General features: G+C 59.8%; 1 protein-coding gene across 8 annotated transcripts in view; it reads right to left on the minus strand.

Annotated features, from left to right (window-relative positions):
- Positions 1-1,399: 1,399 nt before the first annotated feature.
- The window catches only part of RAP1GAP (RAP1 GTPase activating protein), a 214,217-nt gene continuing 193,101 nt past the window's right edge, over positions 1,400-22,515 (minus strand). For 6 of the 8 annotated variants that reach the window (XM_030537282.1, XM_030537279.1, XM_030537278.1 and 3 more), the window contains 5 exons: positions 22,272-22,385; positions 8,632-8,749; positions 8,235-8,334; positions 6,707-6,810; positions 1,400-4,104 (listed from right to left, as the gene is read on the minus strand). In XM_030537282.1, coding sequence (XP_030393142.1) covers positions 3,976-4,104; positions 6,707-6,810; positions 8,235-8,334; positions 8,632-8,749; positions 22,272-22,385 — 565 coding nt within the window. In that variant the 3' untranslated portion in view covers positions 1,400-3,975. Of the gene's footprint in view, positions 4,105-5,607; positions 5,655-6,706; positions 6,811-8,234; positions 8,335-8,631; positions 8,750-22,271; positions 22,386-22,515 lie in introns of all 8 variants that reach the window. The other 2 variants (XM_030537280.1, XM_030537281.1) reach the window with 2 other exon arrangements.

The following is a 22,515-nucleotide window of genomic DNA, read 5'->3' on the forward strand; positions in this document are numbered from 1 at the left end:
TAATACATTCTATAGCAACTGTCCTTAATGGCTGGAAAGGCGGGGAGGTTGGGACTACAGGTCAGGTGAGATGCAGGCGCTCAACCACCTTTGTGATGAGCCCACTAGAGATGTCGGGCTCAGCTGGGAGCTGCCTGTTTCCCAGCGCTCGCTCTGCAGGCTGTACCCTTTGCTGCCCCTGCAACCCGGCCTGTTGCTGTGCAGCTCCTGTCCCTGCTTGGCCGCCAGGGGCCCTCTGTCTCTGCCCGTGCCACTGCTCCTGCCTCCTTGGCCGCTGGGGCTGGGGCCGGGTTAGCACAGCCCTGGCAGGGGGGACACCCCACAGGCCACCTGGGCACCAGGCCAGGCCAGCAGCAATAGGGTCATGGCACCATCTAGTGGCTCTTGGGAGCATGGCACCAGCGAGGACAAGATCCCAAGGACAAGGCCCCAAAGCCGAGCAGGTGTCTTGCAGACAGCTATGCACTGGTCCCCAGTGAGGCCTGATCCTGGGCCTCAGCTGACACTGGCCGGGGGAGAGGCCCAGCGGGGACTAGCACGGGGACAGCTGTTTCGGGGGGGGTGGGGGAGAGCAGGAAGGAACCCAGTGAAGTCCAGCTAGTGGGACCCCCCGAGCTGGAGACCTGCGGGGAGCAATGCGCCCAGCCATGTGGCTGCTGGGCTCGGCTTGGCCCTGGTGCTCCGGAGTCACTGGGTCCCAGCCTGGGGTCATGGGCGCTGGCTTGCAGCAGGCCCCCACACACTTTGTCTTGCTGTGGCTGAACCTAGGGGTGGGGACCTGCCCCGACTCCATCCTCTTTGCGCTGGCTCAGGGCTCTGGGGAGGCACATGGCGAGGTAGCTTTGCCTAGCAGCTGCAGCACAGCCCCCTGGAGGGCAGGAGAGCAGGGGAAGAGGGGGTTGAGCGTGACTGACACCGAAATGCCTGGGGCTTGCTTTGCAGAGGTGCGACCTCACTGATTTCAATGGGAACGGGGAGGTAGCTGGCCCTTTTGGAAACAAGGCACAAGGGCCTGTAGCCTCAAATATATCACTCCTCCTAACTGCTATTGATTTCAATGGATGAGGTGCCTCAATGGCTCTGGGCCAAGGTGCTTCAGGTGAGACACCAAAATCAGGGAGCACCTTAAAAAATTATCCTTAATCTGCATCAGTGTCACAATCTGAGAAATGGGGCATGTGGCGTAGCCTTGCCTTGGAGTGGGATTTACCCCATCACAACTGAGATCCTTGAACTATGCAAAGTATCATCCCTGTCTGGATGGTTCAGGGCCAGGCCAGATGCCTTGGTCCTTGGCCCCCTGCTCCCGAAACCCACCTGGGAACTGCTCAGGGAGTTCATTTTACTTTCCAACCTGTGTAGCCTAAAAATCATTTTTGCAAAGAGCATCATCTTACAATGGCGATAAATAGAACTTTATTTTATACATATGTCACCAGAAACACAAACACAAACACAATCTCGGATTTAAAAAAAAATTAGTTTCTGAACATTAATTTAGAATTGGATCCAATGCATTTTATGTTGCTTTAAAAAAAAAGGAATACAACACAGACATAAAATACCCTGGGTGTTCACAGCATAGTTATATTACATAGACAGTAGGCAGTTTCAAATTAAATACATACACATCATGGCATTGTACCTTCCTGCCCGCAGAGGAAGCCATTTCAATTTTTTTTTTTACACTGTGCTGTGCATGCCCCCACATGAAAACAGACCCATGCCTACACACCAGCTCATCCGACTTCAGGAGCTAATGGACTCGGAGTGGCTGGTGACCCCTGTGGCAGCCAGGAAGCTGCTCTGGAGAGCAGCACAGGTCTGCTCTTTGCAGTCCATCATGTGCTGCCCATGACCCGGGGCAGTGGCACAGAAGAGGTTAATATCACAGCTGGCAGACTTTCCCCCCCAAAATGTTTTTTTCCAACAAAAAAGGTATTTTTCAGCAAAATGATTTTTTTGGGATCCAAAATTTTTATTTTGGTAACATTTCCCCCCCTGCCCAGTTTTTGTTGTTTTGGGGGGGGGGGGCAGGGCTGGCTAGGTTCAGGGACTCCTGGCACCCTGTGTCACTTTAGTCAAAATGTTCCTGTCAATGAAAAAACATAAATGGAACATTTCTGGATTAAAATATTTTCAAACAAAATTGGAAATTTGACCAGAAAGGTGTTTGTGAAAACTCACCATTCAGGGGTTTCGGGTCATTTTTTTCATAAAAAAAAAAAAATACTGCAGGAAGCTTTCTGGGAAAAAAATATTTTTTTAAAAAATCCCTGAAAAAATGAATTGGCTTTTCCCGCCCAGGCCTGTCGACCCTCCCTTGCCGCTGGGCTACTGGTGCAGCATGTCAGCTAGCTGGCCAGCCGCCTGCAGCAGGAGCCGGGGTTCACCTGTGTGGCTGCGATGGGTCTGCCAGGCGCCATGGCTCTTTGGGATAAACAGACTCTAAGGGCATGAGGCGTTTGCCCAGTCCTGGGTTCACACACTCTGATTCCATCCTGCTCAGGCCTGGGTGCCCCCGAGCTGGGCAGTCGTGAAACCGAATGCAGCCGAGCTCTCACAGACCCGTCTGGAGGCACTGCCCCCGCACTGCTCCTCACAGCCATTCGCATGCCCCACCCGGCCCACAGCGCCCAATTGCTCTCCGCACGACTCTGCTTCCAGGGTGTTAAGAAGAGAGTGGGGGCTGAGCGCCCCTGGCTGGCCACGGGGCAGAGCTGCAGTGGTGTTTGTGGAGAGTATGAGCCTCACTAAGGGCAGGAGGGGAGCAGTGTGCACAGGGAGCCCCTGTGCTGGGGCCCAGGTGAAGCCCCCCCCATGCTGCCAGGCCCATGGAGCAGCTGGGACATAAGGTGCCAGACCGAGGGGACTCTGCATAGGGGCACTGCGCAGCCCTGTGTTACCAGTGGGGGGATGCTGAAAGTCTGGGCTAGTGTCCCACAGCACTGGGACACCACCGGCTTTTGCCTCCATGCCCAGGCCAGCCACACCCTCACTGGCTTGCGGAGGTGAAGCAGCCCTCCCTCTGGCAGGGAAGAGCCATTCCAGGCCTGGCTCTTTCCTCCGCAGCCTGGGCATCAGCCCAGTGCCAGGGCTGCTGTTCAAGGCCATGCTCGGTGGCTGTGTACAGATGGCGGTGGGGGGGGTATATACACCTGCCACTGGAGATCGGCCAGCCTGTCGGAGTGCTGCAGGGGGGCTGGCAGTGCACAGCTGGAGGCACGGCCTTCCAGGCCAGGGCAGGGTCAGACCTTCTCCCTTGGACCAGGGTCCCACTGCTAGTTTGCCAAGTCTCCCAATCCCTCCTTCCCCCAGGACTCCTCCCTATCCTGGGCTCTTCCAGTGACAGGCATCCTTCACCCTAGATACCATCTATGTGCCAGCCTTCCTCCTCTGGGGCTGGGTCAGATTCCCAGGGATGGCCTTGAGGAGGCTCTCAGGGTAAGACTGGCCAATGTGGGGAACGGGGAACAGCTGGCCGGGAGAGGTGGGGGCTGGAGAGTCTAGCTGCCACGGGTGATTGGCCCGTCAGTGGGGAGTGGCTGGGCTCTAACACACCATGGCATCGTTCCTGGCAGCTGAGTGTCGAGGTTCCTTCAAAGCCTGCCAGGTGCCCTGGGCTGCAGGACATGTCCCAGGGTCCAAGGGCTGGGCATGGATGAAGTGTTTGGCACGGCATGTCCCATCAGGAAAGTGCAGAACAATCCGAGCTCTGGGTGGGGACTGGGGACATGACGGGCAGGGCCATCAGGAATCTCTTCCAAGGTCTTGATTGCTTGCGGGAGAGGCTTTTTGGGCACAGGCAGATGGCCTGAAGCCTCCTCAGCCATGTGGTGGGACCTTCCCACTGTGCCACGCTGGCTCTCAGGCAGCCAGTGCCTGGCCGCATTGTGGGAAGGGAAGGAGGGAGCTGGCCTGGCCATCTTAGGCCACAGGCTTCGGCTGCTGGCTTCAGTGATGGGCCAGTCGTCTTCAGCTGTGACAGAGGTCAGGGCCCTCCGCAAGCCCTTCAGCTTGTGCTTCTTGTGTGGGTGCTGCAGGCGAAGGAGAGTGGGGCAAGGGCGCTGGGCACAGGCCGTAAGAATCCCCGTCTTCTCCAGGCTGGGGGAGAACAGAGACGGGGGTAACCATGGGTACGGAGGCGGAAGGGATGACAGGCCAGAGGGTGGGACATGAGGAAACACAATCTGTGCCCCAAGATCTGAGAAGACCACGGCCCAACAGGAGAAGGGATCCCACAAATGATCCATCTGCCAGCTGACCTTGGGGTGACTTCCTGCCCTGGTGCTGGCAGGTCCCAGAGCCCTGCGCTTTCTGCACATGTGGAGACAGCTCTGCGTACTGGGCAGAGCACGGGCCATATGCCAGCTAGGCCCTTGGCGTGGGCTGGGAAATCAGGATTCTGGGTTATGAGTGGGGGATTTCTCGCCCTCCAGCCACCCTATGCCAGCTGTCGACTGGGACTAACAGATGCAATGGGGATCCCCTTGGGGGGCCTGGAAAACCCCTTGCCCAGGAGCACTGAGGAAGCAATACAGGCAATCCACAGAACGTGCTGCTCTCCATCGCCTCTTTCATGGACGGGGAAAGAATGGGGCAGCCCAGGAGCTCTGCCCACCCTGGACACAGAGGGCAGCTCAGAGCTGGCTCAGCAGCTCCTGGGCCGGCTGCTGACATGGCACAAGGCAGCTGCCCAAAGGCCCAGGGCCCAGCTCAAGTGCCACTCCCAGCACACAGCAGAGCAAAAATCCCAGGGGGGTGGGAGGGCACTTGTACTCCCAGCAGGAGGGGGAGACCTACCCCCTCATAACCATCCTGCCCCAGGTTCCTGCAAAGCCCTGTCCACCCACCCCCCATAACTATCCTGCCCCAGGTTCCTGCAAAACCCTGTCCACCCCCGCCCCATAACCATCCTGCCTCAGGTTCCTGCAAAGCCCTGTCCACCCCCGCCCCATAACCATCCTGCCCCAGGTTCCTGCAAAGCCCTGTCCACCCACCCCCCCTAACCATCCTGCCCGAGGTTCCTGCAAAGCCCTGTCCACCCCCACCCCCCATAACCATCCTGCCCCAGGTTCCTGCAAAGCCCTGTCCACCCCCACCCCCCATAACTATCCTGCCCCAGGTTCCTGCAAAGCCCTGCCCTTCCCCCAAACCGTCCCTCTCCAAGCACCAGCAAAGCCCTGCCCCCCATAACCATCCCATCCCCAGGCACTGGCAAAGCCCTGCCCCCCCCATGATATCCCACCCCCAGGCACCAGCAGAGCCCTGCCCTCCTCCCGATAACCAGCCCTCCCCAGGCTCTGGCAAGCCCTGCCCTCCATCTCCCCAACCATCCCACCCCCAGGCACTGGCAAAGCCCTGCCCACCCACCCCCCATACTATCCTGCCTCAGGCTCCAGCAAAGCCCTGCCCCCGCCATAACCATCCCTCCCCAGGCACTGGCAAAGCTCTGCCCTCCCCCCCATATCCATCCCTCCCCAGGCTCCAGCAATGCCCTGCCCCCCCATAACCATCCTGCCCCAGGCTCTGGCAAATCCCTGCCTACCCCCCCATAACCATCCTGCCCCAGTCTCCAGCAAATTAGGCAGGACTGAGGGTGCTGACCTTCGTGGGATGCACGTCCACGGAGACTAGGTGAGGGACTAGCAGCTCTGCATGGACAGACACACAGACCGGGACATTAACCGCAATACTGGGGTCACAAACCAACCCACAGAGAGCCACCACTTCGGGGTTCATCCAGCCCTGGGGCAGACGTGCCCTGGGTTCACCATCAGCCCAGCCACAGAAGGGTTTACTAGTTCTCCGTCTGGCATGCTGGCTAGGCCAGAGCGAGTGGCTGTTCCTGGCCCAGGGATTGCGGCCCCTTGCCCTGCAAGCAGGGACCAGGACACTTGGTGCCTTTGGCTAACGTGGCCCAGCCCTGAATGCGGGAGCAGACGGAGACTCAAAGGCAAATCTGGGATAAGGGTGAGTTAGAAGTATTTGACCCACAGGCCACAGGCTGCACGTTGACCCCAGGGAATCTGGATAAAAGCTGTCTCCTTGAGGGCAAAGCGTTGTCCACTGGTGCTGAGCCTACGACAGCTGCATGCAGCTCCGTGAGGATCTCTGGAGCCCCAGACCAGGGACACGTTCGGGCTCCCAGACCTGCCACAGGCAGGATGGTGGAGTGCCCAGAGCTGGGTCTGTTGTGGTTCCTTTGCAGTCAGTGGTGCTAGCCATCTCGGGGGGGGGGAGGGCATGCAGTCCCTGCTGAGCGCTTTGGAGAATCCCACTTCATACAAAAGGTTCCTGCCCCCGCCCCCGTGCACCCCCTTCTGCTGCTGTTGGCCAATGCCTCAAAGCAGGGGTGATGGAAGGCTCAGAGCGTCCTGCATAGGGGACATAGCAAGGGCCAGAACGCTGCAGCTAGACGGGCAAGGCCGCCCAGAATTGGGGGGCATGGCGCCACGTTCACAGGCCTGAGAGAGATGGTTAGGAATTGGCCCTCTATGCGCCAGGCTCTCAGGTTGGGGAGGGGAATGGACACTGCTTCTCTTCTGCAAAGCCGTGCTGGTGTCAAGGTGCTGAGTAGTGGGGGCTCCTCAGGGTGGCACTGGAGTCCCTCTAACCTCCCCCACTCGCGGGCAGGCCCCATCCTGCATGCAAACTCCCCCTGGCCTCTCCCCAGGGCCCTGCCCCTTAGCCCCAGCACACTAACCAAGGAGGGCATGTGCCGCTCAGACCTCTCCAGCTGGATTTTGATCTCCGGACAGGCAGGGTCTCCAGGTTTCCTGGGCTCTGGCTGGGGAGACTGGGAGGGGCCTGGAAGGCAGAGTCAGATGAGGATGCGAGACGCAAGTTCCCAGCACGGCCAGGAGAACTAAATGCCTGATGCTTAGTAGCCAGAGACCTGGTGCACAGGCAAGTGGTGGAGCCATGTTCATAATGGATGACACAGGGGACTGATTCCCATTTGGCCCAGGCCAGAGCTTGGGCAGGAGTCGGGGAGAGGATGGGGGCTCTGAGTGCTCCTCTTCTAATGGAGCCACGCAGAGGCCTGCATGGCACCCGGTGTAAATTACTGCTCCCTTGGGGCTGCTCTAACTTACGCCCTGCTTCCCGGAGCCCTCTGGGGAGCAGAGAATAGCTGCAGGGCAACGTCCCTGACCACAGCCTAATCCGCCCTGGTGTGCCTCCCGCCCGGCCTGGCTGGGAGCAGGGCAGGTACAGAGTGTTTCACTGGCCGTGGAAGCCCCCTGCACATGCAGGCTTCACTGACACCATTTCTGCTTCCCTTTAAGGCTGCTTGCCGCTTCCCCGAGAGGCACAAAGGAACCTGGCTACACTGAAGCCAAAGCCAGCGTGCTTCGCATTACCAGCTAGCTGTGCTTGCGCCCTGCTGTACTATCTCCAGCAGCCTAGAGCAGCGTGAGCAGAGACGGCAGCTTCAGCGTGCCGTGGCCTGAACTCAGGGCTCTGCCTTTCCGCCAGCAGCATCTCCCTCCTGTGGCATTTCTAGTGCCCCCTGAGCAGGCTGCCCAGCTGGCAGCAGGAAGATTTCCTGCCAGCTGGAAAGTTTGAACCCTTGCAGTTCTTTTCCTGATGTTACGGGCCCCTGAGGCTCCACTCCCCAAACTGTATGCCCCACCCCCCACCTCTCCACCCAGCATGGCCTAGTGGACAGTGCACTACACTGGGATTCAAGAGACCTGGGCTCTATTCCCAGCTCTGCCAGGGGCCTGCTGTGTGAATTTGGGTGCCTCAGTTCCCCCATCTGTAAAATGGAGACTCAGATCCCCCTGCTAATGGCATCTGAGTGCCCAAGCACTTTGACATGTTATACAAGAGCTAGTGATTTCACCTGCCCCTTTGGTGCAACCAGCCCCAGATGCCAGACTATCCTGTCCATCCCCAGAGCCGTTCGCTGGCAAGGTAGGTGCACAGCTGTCAGGCGGACACACAGGCAAACGCAGAAGCTTGAGGTGCTACAGAAGGGGTCACTGTGCCACAGTATGGGAGGTGTGGGGGGGCACTTGGCTTCCCTTTCCCCCATGGCTGGGGTTCGGGGCAGTGTGATCGCAGTCCCCTGCTGGAAGGTCTGCGGCAGAGGCCAGGCTCCTGCCCCATAGATGCATCAGGAGCATCTCAGAGAGGCAGTGCCAGGGGAGGGCGGAGGGGACAGGTGGTATGGGGGGCTGGGGCCGGCGGGGGCTGGGGCCGCACTGGGTGGGGTCCCGGTTGGGTACCTGGAGAGCTCCCCCTGCTGGCAGTGCTGAGGCTGTCATCCAGCCATGTGCTGTAGATGAAGGAGTCTCGCTTATGGGGCGTCCCCGAGGCCTGGCTCTCCTGCAGGACACACAGGAGAGGGATGCAGGGCAGTGAGGCAGACACTCCCCAGCTGATGAGCTCTGGAAATGGGCTCTTCCTGGGAGACTCAGAGCCTCCTCCCAGCTGAGGATGCTGGGCCCCCCCAGCAGCCGAGCCCCCCTGGGCCCAGCTGACAGGAACCTCCCGCTCAGGCTGCGATCCCCCCTCAGGGCCCCGTGATCAGCAGGGACCTGCCCTGTGCAGTAAAGGCCCCTCCAGCCCGAGGCTGGGAGGGCAGGGAAAGGGGCCAGTGTGCCAAGCTCCATCCTCACTTACCACGCCCGTGTCATCGTCAGCACCCTCGTTCTCCTCCACCACGCTGCCGAAGCTGCTGGCGCTGGATGACGAGGAGAAATCCCGCAGCACCTCGGGCCTCTGCAATGCTGGCTCCCCCCTGCAAACATGGGGCAGTCAGACCCAGTACCCCCCTAAAGCCCCTCCCGGAACACTGAGCAGTCAGACCCAGCAGCCCACTGTATCCCCCCAAGACACAGGGCAGTGAGACCCTGTTCACCCCGAGACACTAGCCAATGAGACCCAGCACCCCGTGACGTTATTGGCATGAACTGTGACTGTATAGATCATTGTTGCAGCCAAGGTCCTATAGTTGCACCAAATCTGGTACAAAGGAGGTCAAGTAAGGTGTCTATAGAAAGGTTGCAATTTGCTGGTTATGATTATGCTGTCTGTATGTGTGTACCATTTTTGTATGTGAAGTTATGAATATGGTCTATGTACTTGTATCTCAATGTTTGATCCCAAGTAGCCTCAGCAAAGCATTTGTTCAGTTTCTTGAGAAAGGACTATGCTCACATAAATTTGAGAGTCTCTAAGGTGCCACAAGTGCTCCTGTTCTCAGTAAGTGCCCAATCAAGAAACACTGAACTGACAATGCGCTTTGGGAGACGACAATCCACATCTGAGTTTTCCTGGGAACTTTCAAACTAACTTGTAAATAATGGCGTAGGCCTGCACACTGAGTCATGCATGGACATGTGATTTGCCCATGTGACTCCAGACTCCATCTTGCTGCTGGGATTTTCCACAGTAAGAACGGAGGGGTGTCCTTCCACATGCAGAGAATATAAACGGCCCTGAAAACGGCTCCATTTTGTCTTCAATCCTGCTTCTTGCCTCTGGGGGAACCTTGCTACAAACTGAAGCTCTGAACAAAGGACTGTTGACCCATCCCAGTGGGGGATGTTCTCCAGAAACCTGATTTGAACCTGCAGTTTATTCCATCACTGCTATAAGCCTGAACCAAGAACTTTGCTGTTATTGTATGTAATTGATTCCATTTAACCAATTCTAGCTCTGATCTACATGTCTTTCTTTTTATGAATAAATCGTTAGATTGTAGATTCTAAAGGATTGGCAACAGCGTGATTTGTGGGTAAGACCTGATGTGTATATTGACCTGGGTCTGGGGCTTGGTCGTTTAGAATCAGGAGAACCTTTCCTTTTACTGGGGGGTTGGTTTCATAACCATTCATCCCCAGGACGGGTGGTGATACTGGGAGACTGGAGTGTCTAAGGAAATTGCTTGTGTGACTTGTGGTTAGCCAGTGGGGTGAAACCGAAGTCCCCTCTGTCTGGCTGGTTCGGTGATGCCTTAGAAGTGGAGAAACCCCAGTCTTGGGCTGTGACTGCCCTGCTCTAAGTAATCGATACTCTCAGTAGTGTCCCGCCAAAGGCTGCTTCGTTACACTCCCCTACATCCCTCCCCAAGACACAAGGCAGTGAGACCCAGCACCCGCTCCGCACCCCCCTGTGACTCAGGGCAGTGAGACCCAGCACCCGCTCCGCGCTCCCCTGTGACTCAGGGCAGTGAGACCCAGCACCCGCTCCGCGCCCCCCTGTGACTCAGGGCAGTGAGACCCAGCACCCGCTCCGCGCTCCCCTGTGACTCAGGGCAGTGAGACCCAGCACCCGCTCCGCGCTCCCCTGTGACTCAGGGCAGTGAGACCCAGCACCCGCTCCGCGCCCCCCTGTGACTCAGGGCAGTGAGACCCAGCACCCGCTCCGCGCCCCCCCTGTGACTCAGGGCAGTGAGACCCAGCACCCGCTCCGCGCTCCCCTGTGACTCAGGGCAGTGAGACCCAGCACCCGCTCCGCGCTCCCCTGTGACTCAGGGCAGTGAGACCCAGCACCCGCTCCGCGCTCCCATGTGACTCAGGGCAGTGAGACCCAGCACCCGCTCCGCGCTCCCCTGTGACTCAGGGCAGTGAGACCCAGCACCCGCTCCGCGCTCCCCTGTGACTCAGGGCAGTGAGACCCAGCACCCGCTCCGCGCCCCCCTGTGACTCAGGGCAGTGAGACCCAGCACCCGCTCCGCGCCCCCCTGTGACTCAGGGCAGTGAGACCCAGCACCCGCTCCGCACCCCCCTGTGACTCAGGGCAGTGAGACCCAGCACCCGCTCCGCGCTCCCCTGTGACTCAGGGCAGTGAGACCCAGCACCCGCTCCGCGCCCCCCTGTGACTCAGGGCAGTGAGACCCAGCACCCGCTCCGCGCCCCCCTGTGACTCAGGGCAGTGAGACCCAGCACCCGCTCCGCGCTCCCCTGTGACTCAGGGCAGTGAGACCCAGCACCCGCTCCGCGCTCCCCTGTGACTCAGGGCAGTGAGACCCAGCACCCGCTCCGCGCCCCCCTGTGACTCAGGGCAGTGAGACCCAGCACCCGCTCCGCGCTCCCCTGTGACTCAGGGCAGTGAGACCCAGCACCCGCTCCGCCCCCCTGTGACTCAGGGCAGTGAGACCCAGCACCCGCTCCGCACCCCCCTGTGACTCAGGGCAGTGAGACCCAGCACCCGCTCCGCCCCCCTGTGACTCAGGGCAGTGAGACCCAGCACCCCCATAACCTGCCCATCGAGACACCCCCTGCACCCCCCTCAGACACTGGGCAGTGAGACCAAGCACGCCCTCTGTGCCCCCCTAAGATACAGGGCAGTGAGACCCAGCACCCCCCAAGACACCGCCTGCACCCCGCTGAGACACTGACTAGTAAGACCCAGCATCCCCCTATTCCCCCCGAGACACTGGCCAGTGAAGCCACTGGCCAGTGAAGACTCCCTGTGGCCCCCCCCCCATGAGACACTGGGCTCTTAGACCCAGCACGTCCTCTGTGCTCCCCTGAGACTCAGGGCAGTGAGACCCAATATCCCCCTTTTCCCCCCCGAGACACTGGCCAGTGAGACCCAGCACCCCCCCTACACACCTCCCCCAAGACTCAGGGCAGTGAGGCCCAGCACCCCCTAACCCACCCATCGAGAAGCCCCCTGCACCCCCGAGACACAGGGCAGTGAGACCCAGCACTCCCCTCCCCCCGTGCCCCATAAGACACAGGGCAGTGAGATACTGCATCCTCCCTGTACCCTGCCCAAGACACAGCATCCCTCTGGTACGCCCCCAAGACACAGGGCAGTGAGACCCAACACCCCCTTAACCTGCCCCCCGAGACACAAGGCAGTGAGACCAAGTACCCTCTGTGCCCCCCAAAACACTGGGCAGTGAGACCCAACACCCATCATGTACCCCCCCAAGACACAGGGCAATGAGACACACCACCCTCCCTGTACCCCCCACCCCGAGACAGAGCAGCCCCCTGGTACCACCCCAAGATACAGGGCAGTGAGACCCGGCACCTTCCAACCCACCCCCAAGACACAGGGCAGTGAGACCCACCACCCTCCCTGTACCCCCCACCCCGAGACAGAGCAGCCCCCTGGTACCACCCCAAGATACAGGGCAGTGAGACCCGGCACCTTCCAACCCACCCCCGAGACACAGGGCAGTGAGACCCAGCACTCCCTATTTGACAAAGTGGGGATTCCTCAAGGAATCAATTCTGAAGCACTTAGAGGAGAGGAAAGTGATCAGGAACAGTCAGCATGGGTTCACCAAGGACAAGTCATGCCTGACCAACCTAATTGCCTTCTATGAGGAGATAACTAGCTCTGTGGATGAGGGGAAAGCAGTGGGCGTGTTATTCCTTGACTTTAGCAAAGCTTTTGATATGGTCTCCCACAGTATTCTTGGCCAGCAAGTTAAAGAAGTATGGGCTGGATGAATGGACAATAAAGTGGATAGAAAGCTGGCTAGATCGTCGGGCTCAACGGGTAGCGATCAACGGCTCCATGTCTAGTTGGCAGCCAGTATCAAGCCGAGTGCCCCAAGGGTCAGTCCTGGGGCCAGTTTTGTTCAATATCTTCATTAATGATCTGGAGGATGGCATGGACTGCACCTTCAACAAGTCTGCAGATGACACTAAACTGGGAGGAGTGGTAGATACGCTGGAGGGTAGGGATAGGATACAGAGGGACCTAGACAAATTAGAAGATTGGGCCAAAAGAAATCTGATGAGGTGCAACAATGACAAGTGCAGAGTCCTGCACTTAAAGAATCCCATGCACTGCTACAGACTAGGGACTGAGTGGCTAGGCAGCAGTTCTGCAGAAAAGGACCTAGGGGTTACAGTGGATGAGAAGCTGGATATGAGTCAACAGTGTGCCCTTGTTGCCAAGAAGGCTAACAGGATTTTGGGCTGTATATTGCCAGCGGATCAAGAGACGTGATCATTCCCCTCTATTCGACATTGGTGAGGCCTCATCTGGAGTACTGTGTCCAGTTTTGGGCCCCACACTATAAGAAGGATGTGGAAAAACTGGAGGGCAACAAAAATGGTTAGGGGGCTGGAGCACATGACTTATGAGGAGAGGCTGAGGGAACTGGGATTGTTTAGTCTGCAGAAGAGTAGAATGAGGGGGGATCTGATAGCTGCTCTCAACTACCTGAAAGGGGGTTCCAAAGAGGATGGATCTAGACTGTTCTCAGTGGTAGCAGATGACAGAACAAGGAGCAATGGTCTCAAGTTGCAGTGGGGGAGGTTTAGGTTGGTGTAGCAGGGTGGGACCGGGGCTCAACCCTCCCTGAGGGTGGAGGGGAGCCACACCGGCTCACCACACTCTGTTGGACCGGGGCCCACCCCTTGCTTCAGGCTGTGTGGCGCCACCCAGTCACTTGGGGGCTCAGACCCTCTGTTGCAGGGCTGAGCAAACAACCGCAGTTAATAGGCAGCTCAGGGCTCAGGCCCTTCAGGAGGGGCTGAGCAAACACCAGGAATGGCCTCCCCAGGCGAGGGAGGAGGGGGAGTTTGCCACCCTTGGAGGGGTGGCAGGGGGGACGCAGGCCCTCCCACTCCACTGCGTTCCAGCCTGGGGCCCTAGCAGCTGTTAACACCGCTGACGGTCAGTGGGGGATCGTGACCGAAACACACTGACATCGACTCAGGTGAGTCTGCAACCTGACTGCAGTCGGCTGCCCCCGGGCCACTTCCAACCTCCCCATCACTGGGTACCTGCCATCCGCCGGTGTCGCCTGGTGGGTCCCAGACCATGGGTTCCTCCGGGTACCGGGAGGTCCAGTCCACTCCTCTGGGTACTGGGCATCGGGAGGTCCCAGCCCCTCCTCGGGGTACTGGGCATGGGGGAAGCTCAGGCAGCTCCTCTGGGTACCGGGTAGGTCAGGCCAGCCCTCCTCGGGGTACCGGGCGCGGGGTAGGTCAGCCCAGCCCTCCTCGGGGTAGCGGGTAGGTCAGGCCAGCCCTCCTCGGGGTACCGGGCGCGGGGTAGGTCAGCCCAGCCCTCCTCGGGGTACCGGGCGCGGGGTAGGTCAGGCCAGCCCTCCTCGGGGTACCGGGCGCGGGGTAGGTCAGCCCAGCCCTCCTCGGGGTAGCGGGTAGGTCAGCCCAGCCCTCCTCGGGGTACCGGGCGCGGGGTAGGTCAGCCCAGCCCTCCTCGGGGTACCGGGTAGGTCAGCCCAGCCCTCCTCGGGGTACCGGGCGCGGGGTAGGTCAGCCCAGCCCTCCTCGGGGTACCGGGTAGGTCAGGCCAGCCCTCCTCGGGGTACCGGGTAGGTCAGGCCAGCCCTCCTCGGGGTACCGGGCGCGGGGTAGGTCAGCCCAGCCCTCCTCGGGGTACCGGGCGCGGGGTAGGTCAGGCCAGCCCTCCTCGGGGTACCGGGCGCGGGGTAGGTCAGCCCAGCCCTCCTCGGGGTACCGGGCGCGGGGTAGGTCAGCCCAGCCCTCCTCGGGGTACCGGGCGCGGGGTAGGTCAGCCCAGCCCTCCTCGGGGTACCGGGCGCGGGGTAGGTCAGCCCAGCCCTCCTCGGGGTACCGGGCGCGGGGTAGGTCAGCCCAGCCCTCCTCGGGGTACCGGGTAGGTCAGCCCAGCCCTCCTCGGGGTACCGGGCGCGGGATAGGTCAGCCCAGCCCTCCTCAGGGTACCGGGCGCGGGGTAGGTCAGCCCAGCCCTCCTCAGGGTACCGGGCGCGGGGTAGGTCAGCCCAGCCCTCCTCGGGGTACCGGGTGCGGGGGAAGCTCAGGCAGCTCCTCTGGGTACTGGGCACGGGGTAGGCTGGGCCCAGCGGGAGCTCATGCAGCAACGTCTGTCTTCTCCAGCCACCTCCTCCCAACTGAGCGCTGGGGTCGGACTTTTATACTTCCAGTCCCACCCCTTGACTTCCAGGGGGCGGGGACAGGTGGCGGTGGCTCCGCCCACTGCCGTGCCTGTTCTGGCTTGTTCCTCTCAGGCGCAGCGGGGAGTGAGGCCTCCTTGCTACAGTTGGATATTAGGAAAAACTATTTCACTAGGAGGGTGGTGAAGCACTGGAATGGGTTCCCTAGGGAGGTGGTGGAATCTCCTTCCTTAGAGGTTTTTAAGGTCAGGCCTGACAAAACCCTGGCTGGGATGATTTAGTTGGGAACTGGTCCTGCTTTGAGCAGGGGGTTGGACTAGATACCTCCTGAGGTCCCTTCCAACCCTGAGATTCTATTATTCTATGGTATTACTTTGCATGGATGCTGTGTGTGCCTCAGTTTCCCTGTGTACTGCACCAATGTCTAGGTGCTGGGATTAAGCATATGTGCCTTTTGCAGGGGTTGCTCCATCTGCCTGCATGGGTGCTATGGCCACTCCTTCATAACCTGAGACCCAGGAGGGGAATGTGACCAGGTGACTCTTGGCGAGATAAAGACCTGAGGAGGAGGAGCGGGCAGGGTGGGGGCAGGCAGCTAGAAGCATCGGGCTCAGGGAGAGGACCAGCACCCTGGCTCTGGGACCCCCTTCTTGCAAGATGGACTTGGCTGAAAGTCACTGATTTCTGTGCTAACAAGTTCTGCCCTACGTTGTGTTCCTGTTGATTAATACACCTTCTGTTTTCCCGGCTGGCTGAGAGCCATGTCTGACTGCGGAGTGGGGGTGCAGGGCCCTCTGGCTTCCCCAGGAGCCCTGCCTGGGCGGACTTGCTGAGGGAAGCTCACGGTGGGGCAGAGGATGCTGAATGCTGCGATGTCAGACCAAGGAAGGTCAAAGCTGTGTAAGCTTCTTGCCCTGGAGACAGTCTGCTGAGAGAGAGGATGCTCCCCTAGAGTCCTTACTGGCTTCATAGGGAATAGTTCCAGAGCACCGCCCTGGTGACTCCGTGACAACTGGTGGCAGTAGTGGGATAAACTGCATCCCGTGGACAGCATCCTGCAGTAAGGGACTGGAGAAGAGTAAAACGAAGGGGGATTAGCAAGAGACAGGTGTGCTGGAGGCTCCAAGAGGTGCGGTTCCAGGAGGCAGAGGCTCAACCCTGAGAGAGGCGGACCTCCAAGATGGGCTGTTGCACTGAAGGGTTCCACCCAGAGATAGTGGGGAGCTGAGAGAGCAGAGGCCTGAGAGTCTGAGGGACAGGCAGAGCTGGTGTAACCACTAGAAGAACTAGGCGGCCGCCTAGGGCACCAAGATTTGCGGGTGCCAAAAAGCGGTGCCCCCCAAATTTTTTTTACACTACTGTATTCATTTTTTAAAGTTTATAATAAGCGATGCTCTGAGGGGAGGAGGGGAGCAAGGTGGAAGTTTCACCTAGGGCGCAAAATATCCTTGCACTGGCCCTGGGGACAGGCATGCTGAATGCCCAGAGAGGTGTGGTTCCAGGAGGCGGGGGAGCCTACGGTTCAACCCAGAGAGAAAGTGGACCCCCGAGAAGGCTGTTGCACTGAAGGGGCTCCTCCCAGGGACCGTGAGGGAGCTGAGACAGCACAGCCTGTGAGTCAGACTACTTGGGAACAGCGTGGAGATGGCCTATAACCATCTCCTTAAGAAGGACACTGTAGAGCTGAGCAGAGAGAGGGCTGTGCATTGGAAAGCTTACTAAGGCACAGCTGATTGCTCTAAGGAGCCGGTTCCTAACCCAGCTGAGGCCAGAGAGGCTGGAAGCAGCCAGGCAGCCCCAGGGTTCACACCAGTTCCTGACCCAGCTGGGGCCATGAGAGAGGCTGGGAGCAGCCAGGCAGCCCCAGGGTTCACACCAGTTCCTGACCCAGCTGGGGCTGCGAGAGAGGCTGGGAGCAGCCAGGCAGCCCCAGGGTTCACACCAGTTCCTAACCCAGCTGAGGCCAGAGAGGCTGGAAGCATCCAGGCAGCCCCAGGGTTCACACCAGTTCCTGACCCAGCTGGGGCCGCAAGAGAGACTAGGAGCAGCCAGGTAGCCCCAGGGTTCACACCGGTTCCTGACCCAGCTGGGGCCGTGAGAGAGGCTGGGAGCAGCCAGGCAGCCCCAGGGTTCACACCAGTTCCTGACCCAGCTGGGGCTGCGAGAGAGGCTGGGAGCAGCCAGGCAGCCCCAGGGTTCACACCAGTTCCTGACCCAGCTGGGGCCGTGAGAGAGGCTGGGAGCAGCCAGGCAGCCCCAAGGTTCACACCAGTTCCTGACCCAGCTGGGGCCGCGAGAGAGGCTGGGAGCAGCCAGGTAGTCCCAGGGTTCACACCGGTTCCTGACCCAGCTGGGGCTGCAAGAGAGGCTGGGAGCAGCCCGGTGTCCTGGAGACCCGTGTCCCTGACCAGCAGGGAGGTCTCCGCCGGGTTCCCCGTTGGTGGATCTGAGATAGATGGAATTGTGGAATTGGAGCTGAGATCGAAGGAGTCAGAGGACCATGAGAGAAAGGAAAGACTCCGGTGTCTAGCCCCCTTCCTGGATCTCAAGGCCATAGAGCTGTTTAGCCAGATGGGCGGGGTGGCAGACTGGCTCTCACTTTGGGCCCCAGCGTATATGTCTGCGTGGAGTCTCCTGGGCTCAGGCCCCTCGGACCCTCAGTGGGAGCGGAAGGTGGTGGTCAACGGGGAGACCTGTCTGGGGTGGCGAGACCCTGGGACACAGAGAACTGTTGTCAGGCCCTGGATAGTGCAGCCTCATCAGATGCTGCAGGGCTGTGTGACCTGGGTGAAGGTCCCTGGGATGAAGACCCTTGCCCCACCTATGGCTCGGATCCCTGTGCAGACACAGAAGGGGTCACGCTGGCTGGTTGTTCGGGATCTCCAAGGTATCGGCTGTGAGGTCCAGTTGGGAGGTGACTGTGTCTCTTTGGGACAGGATCCAGGCCCTGCTCCTCTAACGGCCAAGGATTTGAATTTGAATCCAGGGAACGAATTGGCTAGGATGGAAATGGTCAGTGAAAATACAAATGACCTGGCTGGCAGCGGGGAGGAGCTGCTGGGCTCAGGATACCTGCCTGTCTGTAACCAGAGCCCTGGGGTTGAGTGGGAGGGAGAGATGCTCCCTGTCCCCCTACACATGGGGGAAGGGGCTCACACTGGCTGATGCTGTGAGCAAAGCAGCGGGCTCCCTGCCTGCCCTCATTGGGACAGCAGGGGCAGAGCTGAGCCCAGGGGGATCAGAGACCCCAGCTGAGTGTGGGGAACCACAGCCAGCGGGGGACAGCTGCCAACCAGGGCTGCCTTGTCCAGAGATGCAAATAGCCTGGGGGTAAAGCAGCTTTGGGACACCTGCTTGTCATGGAGGAGCCTTTCCAGAAGGTGGCCCTGGACTTGGTGAGGGATGAATAGGAGGGGGAGGCCTCCCTTGATGGAGAATCAGTGGTGGAGCATGTACTGACTTTCCGGGAAAAGCTCACTGAGCTCATGGGTCTGGCCAGGGAGAACCTAGCCAGGGCCCAAGGGAGGCAGGTCCGGTACGACCACTCAGCCTATAGTACCAGGAACCAGGGGAGGGGTCTCGTCCCGGTGAGGAAGAATAAACTGCAAGCTGCCTGGGACGGGCCCTTCAAGGTCATCAAGCAGGTGAATGAGAAGAACGATGTGGTGGAACTGCCCAGTCGGGCTCACAGCCACCAGGGGACAAGGTCAACATGATGGAGCCGAACTGTGACAGGGAGAGGCTGGTACTGGCCGTGTGTGGCCATGGGGAGAAGGGGGAAGATCCCCTGGTGGGTCTCTTCCCTGAGACCAGAGCCGGCCCCTTGCTGGAATCAGTTCCCCTCTCTGACTAGCTAACCCTGCCCAGCAGGCAGAGATCAGAGAGATGCTGCATTCATACCCACAACTGTTTTCCAATCAGCCTGGGCTCACTAACCGAGCTGTCCACTGGGTGGAAATGGGAGCCGACCCTCCCGGCAGGTGTTCCCCATTCAGAGTAACGGGGAACACAGCCCAGGAGGGAGAGGTCAGATACATGCTCTCTTTAGGGGTGATCCAGCCACCCACCAGCCCCGGGGCCCTCTCCCAGGGCCTCTCCCGTGGTCCCCAGGAAAGATGGGCCGATTCTGTGTGGCCTGTCAGAAGCTCAAGGCCTTCACCATGTCTGCCCATATCGAGGCCTGATGAGATCCTAGACAAGTTGGGGGGGACTTGGTACCCCATGACCAGGGATTTCACCAAAGGCTACTCACAGATGCCAGGTTGAAACCTGCTTTTATCACCCCTTAGGGGCTGTACAAGTCCCTAGTCCTATCTTTTGGCCTCAAGGAGGCACCGGTCACCTACCAACACCAGGTGGATCAGTCACTGAGGGGGATGGAGAATTTTACCCTTCCGGACATTGATGATATTTGTGCCATTAGCCAGACCTGGGAGGATGAGGTGTCCCAGATGAAGAGGGGGCTGGGGCATCTCCAGGAGGCAGGGCTGACTGTAAAAGCTGGGATGTGCCAGGTGGGGGTGGCAGTGGTGTCGTACCTGGGCCACAAGGTGGGGAGTGGCTGCCTAAAGCCAGAGGCGGCCACGGTGGAGGCGATCAGAGATTGGCCTGTTCCCCAGACCAAGAACCACATCCAGGGATGGCGTGGAACCAGCGGAGGTTGGTACCCCACTTGAGCTCCCGAGCTGCCCCCATCACTGGGCTAGGCAAGAAGGGGAAGCCAGACAAGCTGGTCTGGACCGGGCAGTGCCAGAGGGCTCTCTGCGTGCTGAACGAGGATCTGGTCAAGGGCCCAGTGCTGGGAAACCCAGACTTTGACAAGACCTTTATGGTGTTCACCCATGCCCCACACACAGGGCTGGGCGCGGTGCTGGGGCAGGACAATGCAAAGAGGGAGAAACACCCCATCATGTACCTAAGCAGGAATCTGCAGCCCTGGGAGCAGGGCTATGCAGCTATAGAGAAGGAGTGCCTGGCCATGGAGTGGGCCCCTAAAAGGCTGCAGCCAGATCTATTTGGGTGGCGCTTCCCCATGTACTTGGACCACTCGCCCTGCCGTGGCTGCACCAGATGAGAGGGGCCAATGCCAAGCTCCTGCGGTGGAGTCTGTCCTCCCAGGATTGTGAAATGGAGAGTGCAAATGTTATAGTTGATGCTATCTTCTGGAGAGGGGGGCCTGAGCTTCCCCAGGTCACTGGCTAAGGTGACCCCGCTCAGCTTGGCCTCAAAGGGGGGAGAGATGTGACAAAGTGGGGATTTCCCCTTGCTATGTTGTATGTGAGCCTTACAGTTTTGCATGTGTATTGCACCAATGTCTAGGTGGTGGGATTAAGTGTGTGTGACTTGTGGGAGTTGCTTCAGCTCCCTGCATGGGTGCTACGGCCGCCCCTTCGTAACCTGAGACCCAGGAGGGGGCTGCGACCAGGTGACTCTTGGCCTGGGAAGCGAGACAAAGGCCTGAGGAGGAGGAACAGGCAGGGCAGAGGCCAGGCAGCTGAAAGTGTGGGCTGGCTTGGGGCTCAGCGGGAGGACCAGAGCCCAGGCTCTGGGCTCCCCGCCCCGCAAGATGGACTTGGCTGAAAGTCACTGATTTCTGTGCTAACAAGATCTGTCCTACCCTGTGTTCCTGTTGACTAATTAACCTGTTTTACTGGCTGGCTGAGAGTCACTGCTGACTGCGGAGTTGGGGTGCAGGACCCTCTGGCTTCCCCAGGACCCTGCCAGGGCGGACTTGCTGCGGGAAGTGCATGGTGGGACAGAGGATGCTGAATGCTCCGAGGTCAGACCTGGGAAGGTCGAAGCTGTGTAAGCTTCTTGCCCTGGAGACAGAGAGAGGAGGCTCCCCCAGAGTCCTGTCTGGCTTCGTAGGGAATAGTTCCAGAGTATCGCCTTGGTGACTCCGTGACACCCCGTGCCCCCCAAGACACTGGGCAGTGAGACCCAGCACTCCCCAAAACTCCCCACTAAGGCACAGGGCAGTGAGAGCCAGCACCCCCCTAACCCACACCCAAGACACCCCCTATGCCCCCACCCTGAGACACTGGGCAGTGAGACCCAGCACCCCCCAAAACTCCCCACTAAGACACAGGGCAGTGAGACCCAACACCCTCACATACCCTCCCGAGACACAGGGCAGTCAGGCCCAGCACCCCTCCGTACCCCTCCAAGAGAGAGGTCAGTCAGACCCAACACCCCCCTAAACTCTCTCCCCCCCTCAAGACAAGGGCAGTGAAACCCTATGTTCCCTGAGACACTGGGCTGTGAGACACAGCACCCACTCTGTGACCCTCCAAGACACAGGATACTGAGACCCAGCACCCCCCTAAACTACCCCCAAGACACCCCCTATGCCCCCACCCTGAGACACAGGGCAGTGAGACCCAGCACCCCCCTAACCCACACCCCAAGACACCCCCTATGCCCCCACCCTGAGATACAGGGCAGTGAGACCCAGCACCTCCTCCACACACACCCCAGGACACAGGGCAGTGAGATCTAGCACCCCCCTAACCCTCCCCAAAGATACAGGGCAGTGAGACCCAGCACCCGCTCCACACACACCCCAGGACACAGGGTAGTGAGACCCAGCACCCCCTCCACACACACCCCAGGACACAGGGCAGTGAGACCTAGCACCCTCCTATGCCCCCACCCTGAGACACAGGGCAGTGAGACCGAGCACCCCCCTAACTCTCCCCAAAGATACAGGGCAGTGAGACCCAGCACCCGCTCCACACACACCCCAGGACACAGGGTAGTGAGACCCAGCACCCCCTCCACACACACCCCAGGACACAGGGCAGTGAGACCTAGCACCCTCCTATGCCCCCACCCTGAGACACAGGGCAGTGAGACCAAGCACCCCCCTAACCCTCCCCAAAGATACAGGGCAGTGAGACCCAGCACCCCCTCCACACACACCCCAGGACACAGGGCAGTGAGACCCAGCACCCCCTCCACACCCCCCTCCGAGGACACAGGGCAGTGAGACCCAGCACCCCCTCCACCCCACCCCCCAGGACACAGGGCAGTGAGACCCAGCACCCCCTCCACCCCGCCCCCCAGGACACAGGGCAGTGAGACCCCGCACCCTCCTATGCCCCCACCCTGAGACACAGGGCAGTGAGACCCAGCACCCTCCAACATGTCCCATTCTCCCCCTCCCCCACCCTTGGCGAGACAGGGAACTCAGACCCCTTACTGGCTGCCCCTGGACAAGTCTCTTTTCCTGGTCCCACCCACGGGTGCCCAGAGCCCTGCGGCAGGGCTGGGTCTGGACCACCCTCTGATGGGCATTTTCAGAGTACAGCAAATGAGTGCAGATCAAGTGAAAAGGACCCTCTGCCCCCCAGCCCAGCACCCCACGTAGGAAATGCTCTCGCTCTCTGCTGACAGCCCATGTGGCTCCCTGGGAATCCCAGCCCTGGGCCAAGGAGGAACTGACTTGTTCTTCGTGGTGGGCATCTCTGGAGAGCTCTGGTTGGACGAGTTCTCCGACTTGGGCTCCTGGGACATGGGGCCGCTGTCAGGCGTCTTCTGAGGACCTGCTGGGTTCTCCCTGTGAGAGGCACCAGGGACATGCTTGGGCCAGAGCGGGGGGAGCCATGCTCGCTGCTGGGCAGCTCTCAGACCCAGCTGCCCTCCCAGGGGGCACCAAGATTTTCCCGCCCATAGCATGGCAGGGCTGG

The sequence above is a fragment of the Gopherus evgoodei genome, chromosome 18 (assembly GCF_007399415.2).
Source record: "Gopherus evgoodei ecotype Sinaloan lineage chromosome 18, rGopEvg1_v1.p, whole genome shotgun sequence".
NCBI lineage: Eukaryota > Metazoa > Chordata > Testudines > Testudinidae > Gopherus > Gopherus evgoodei.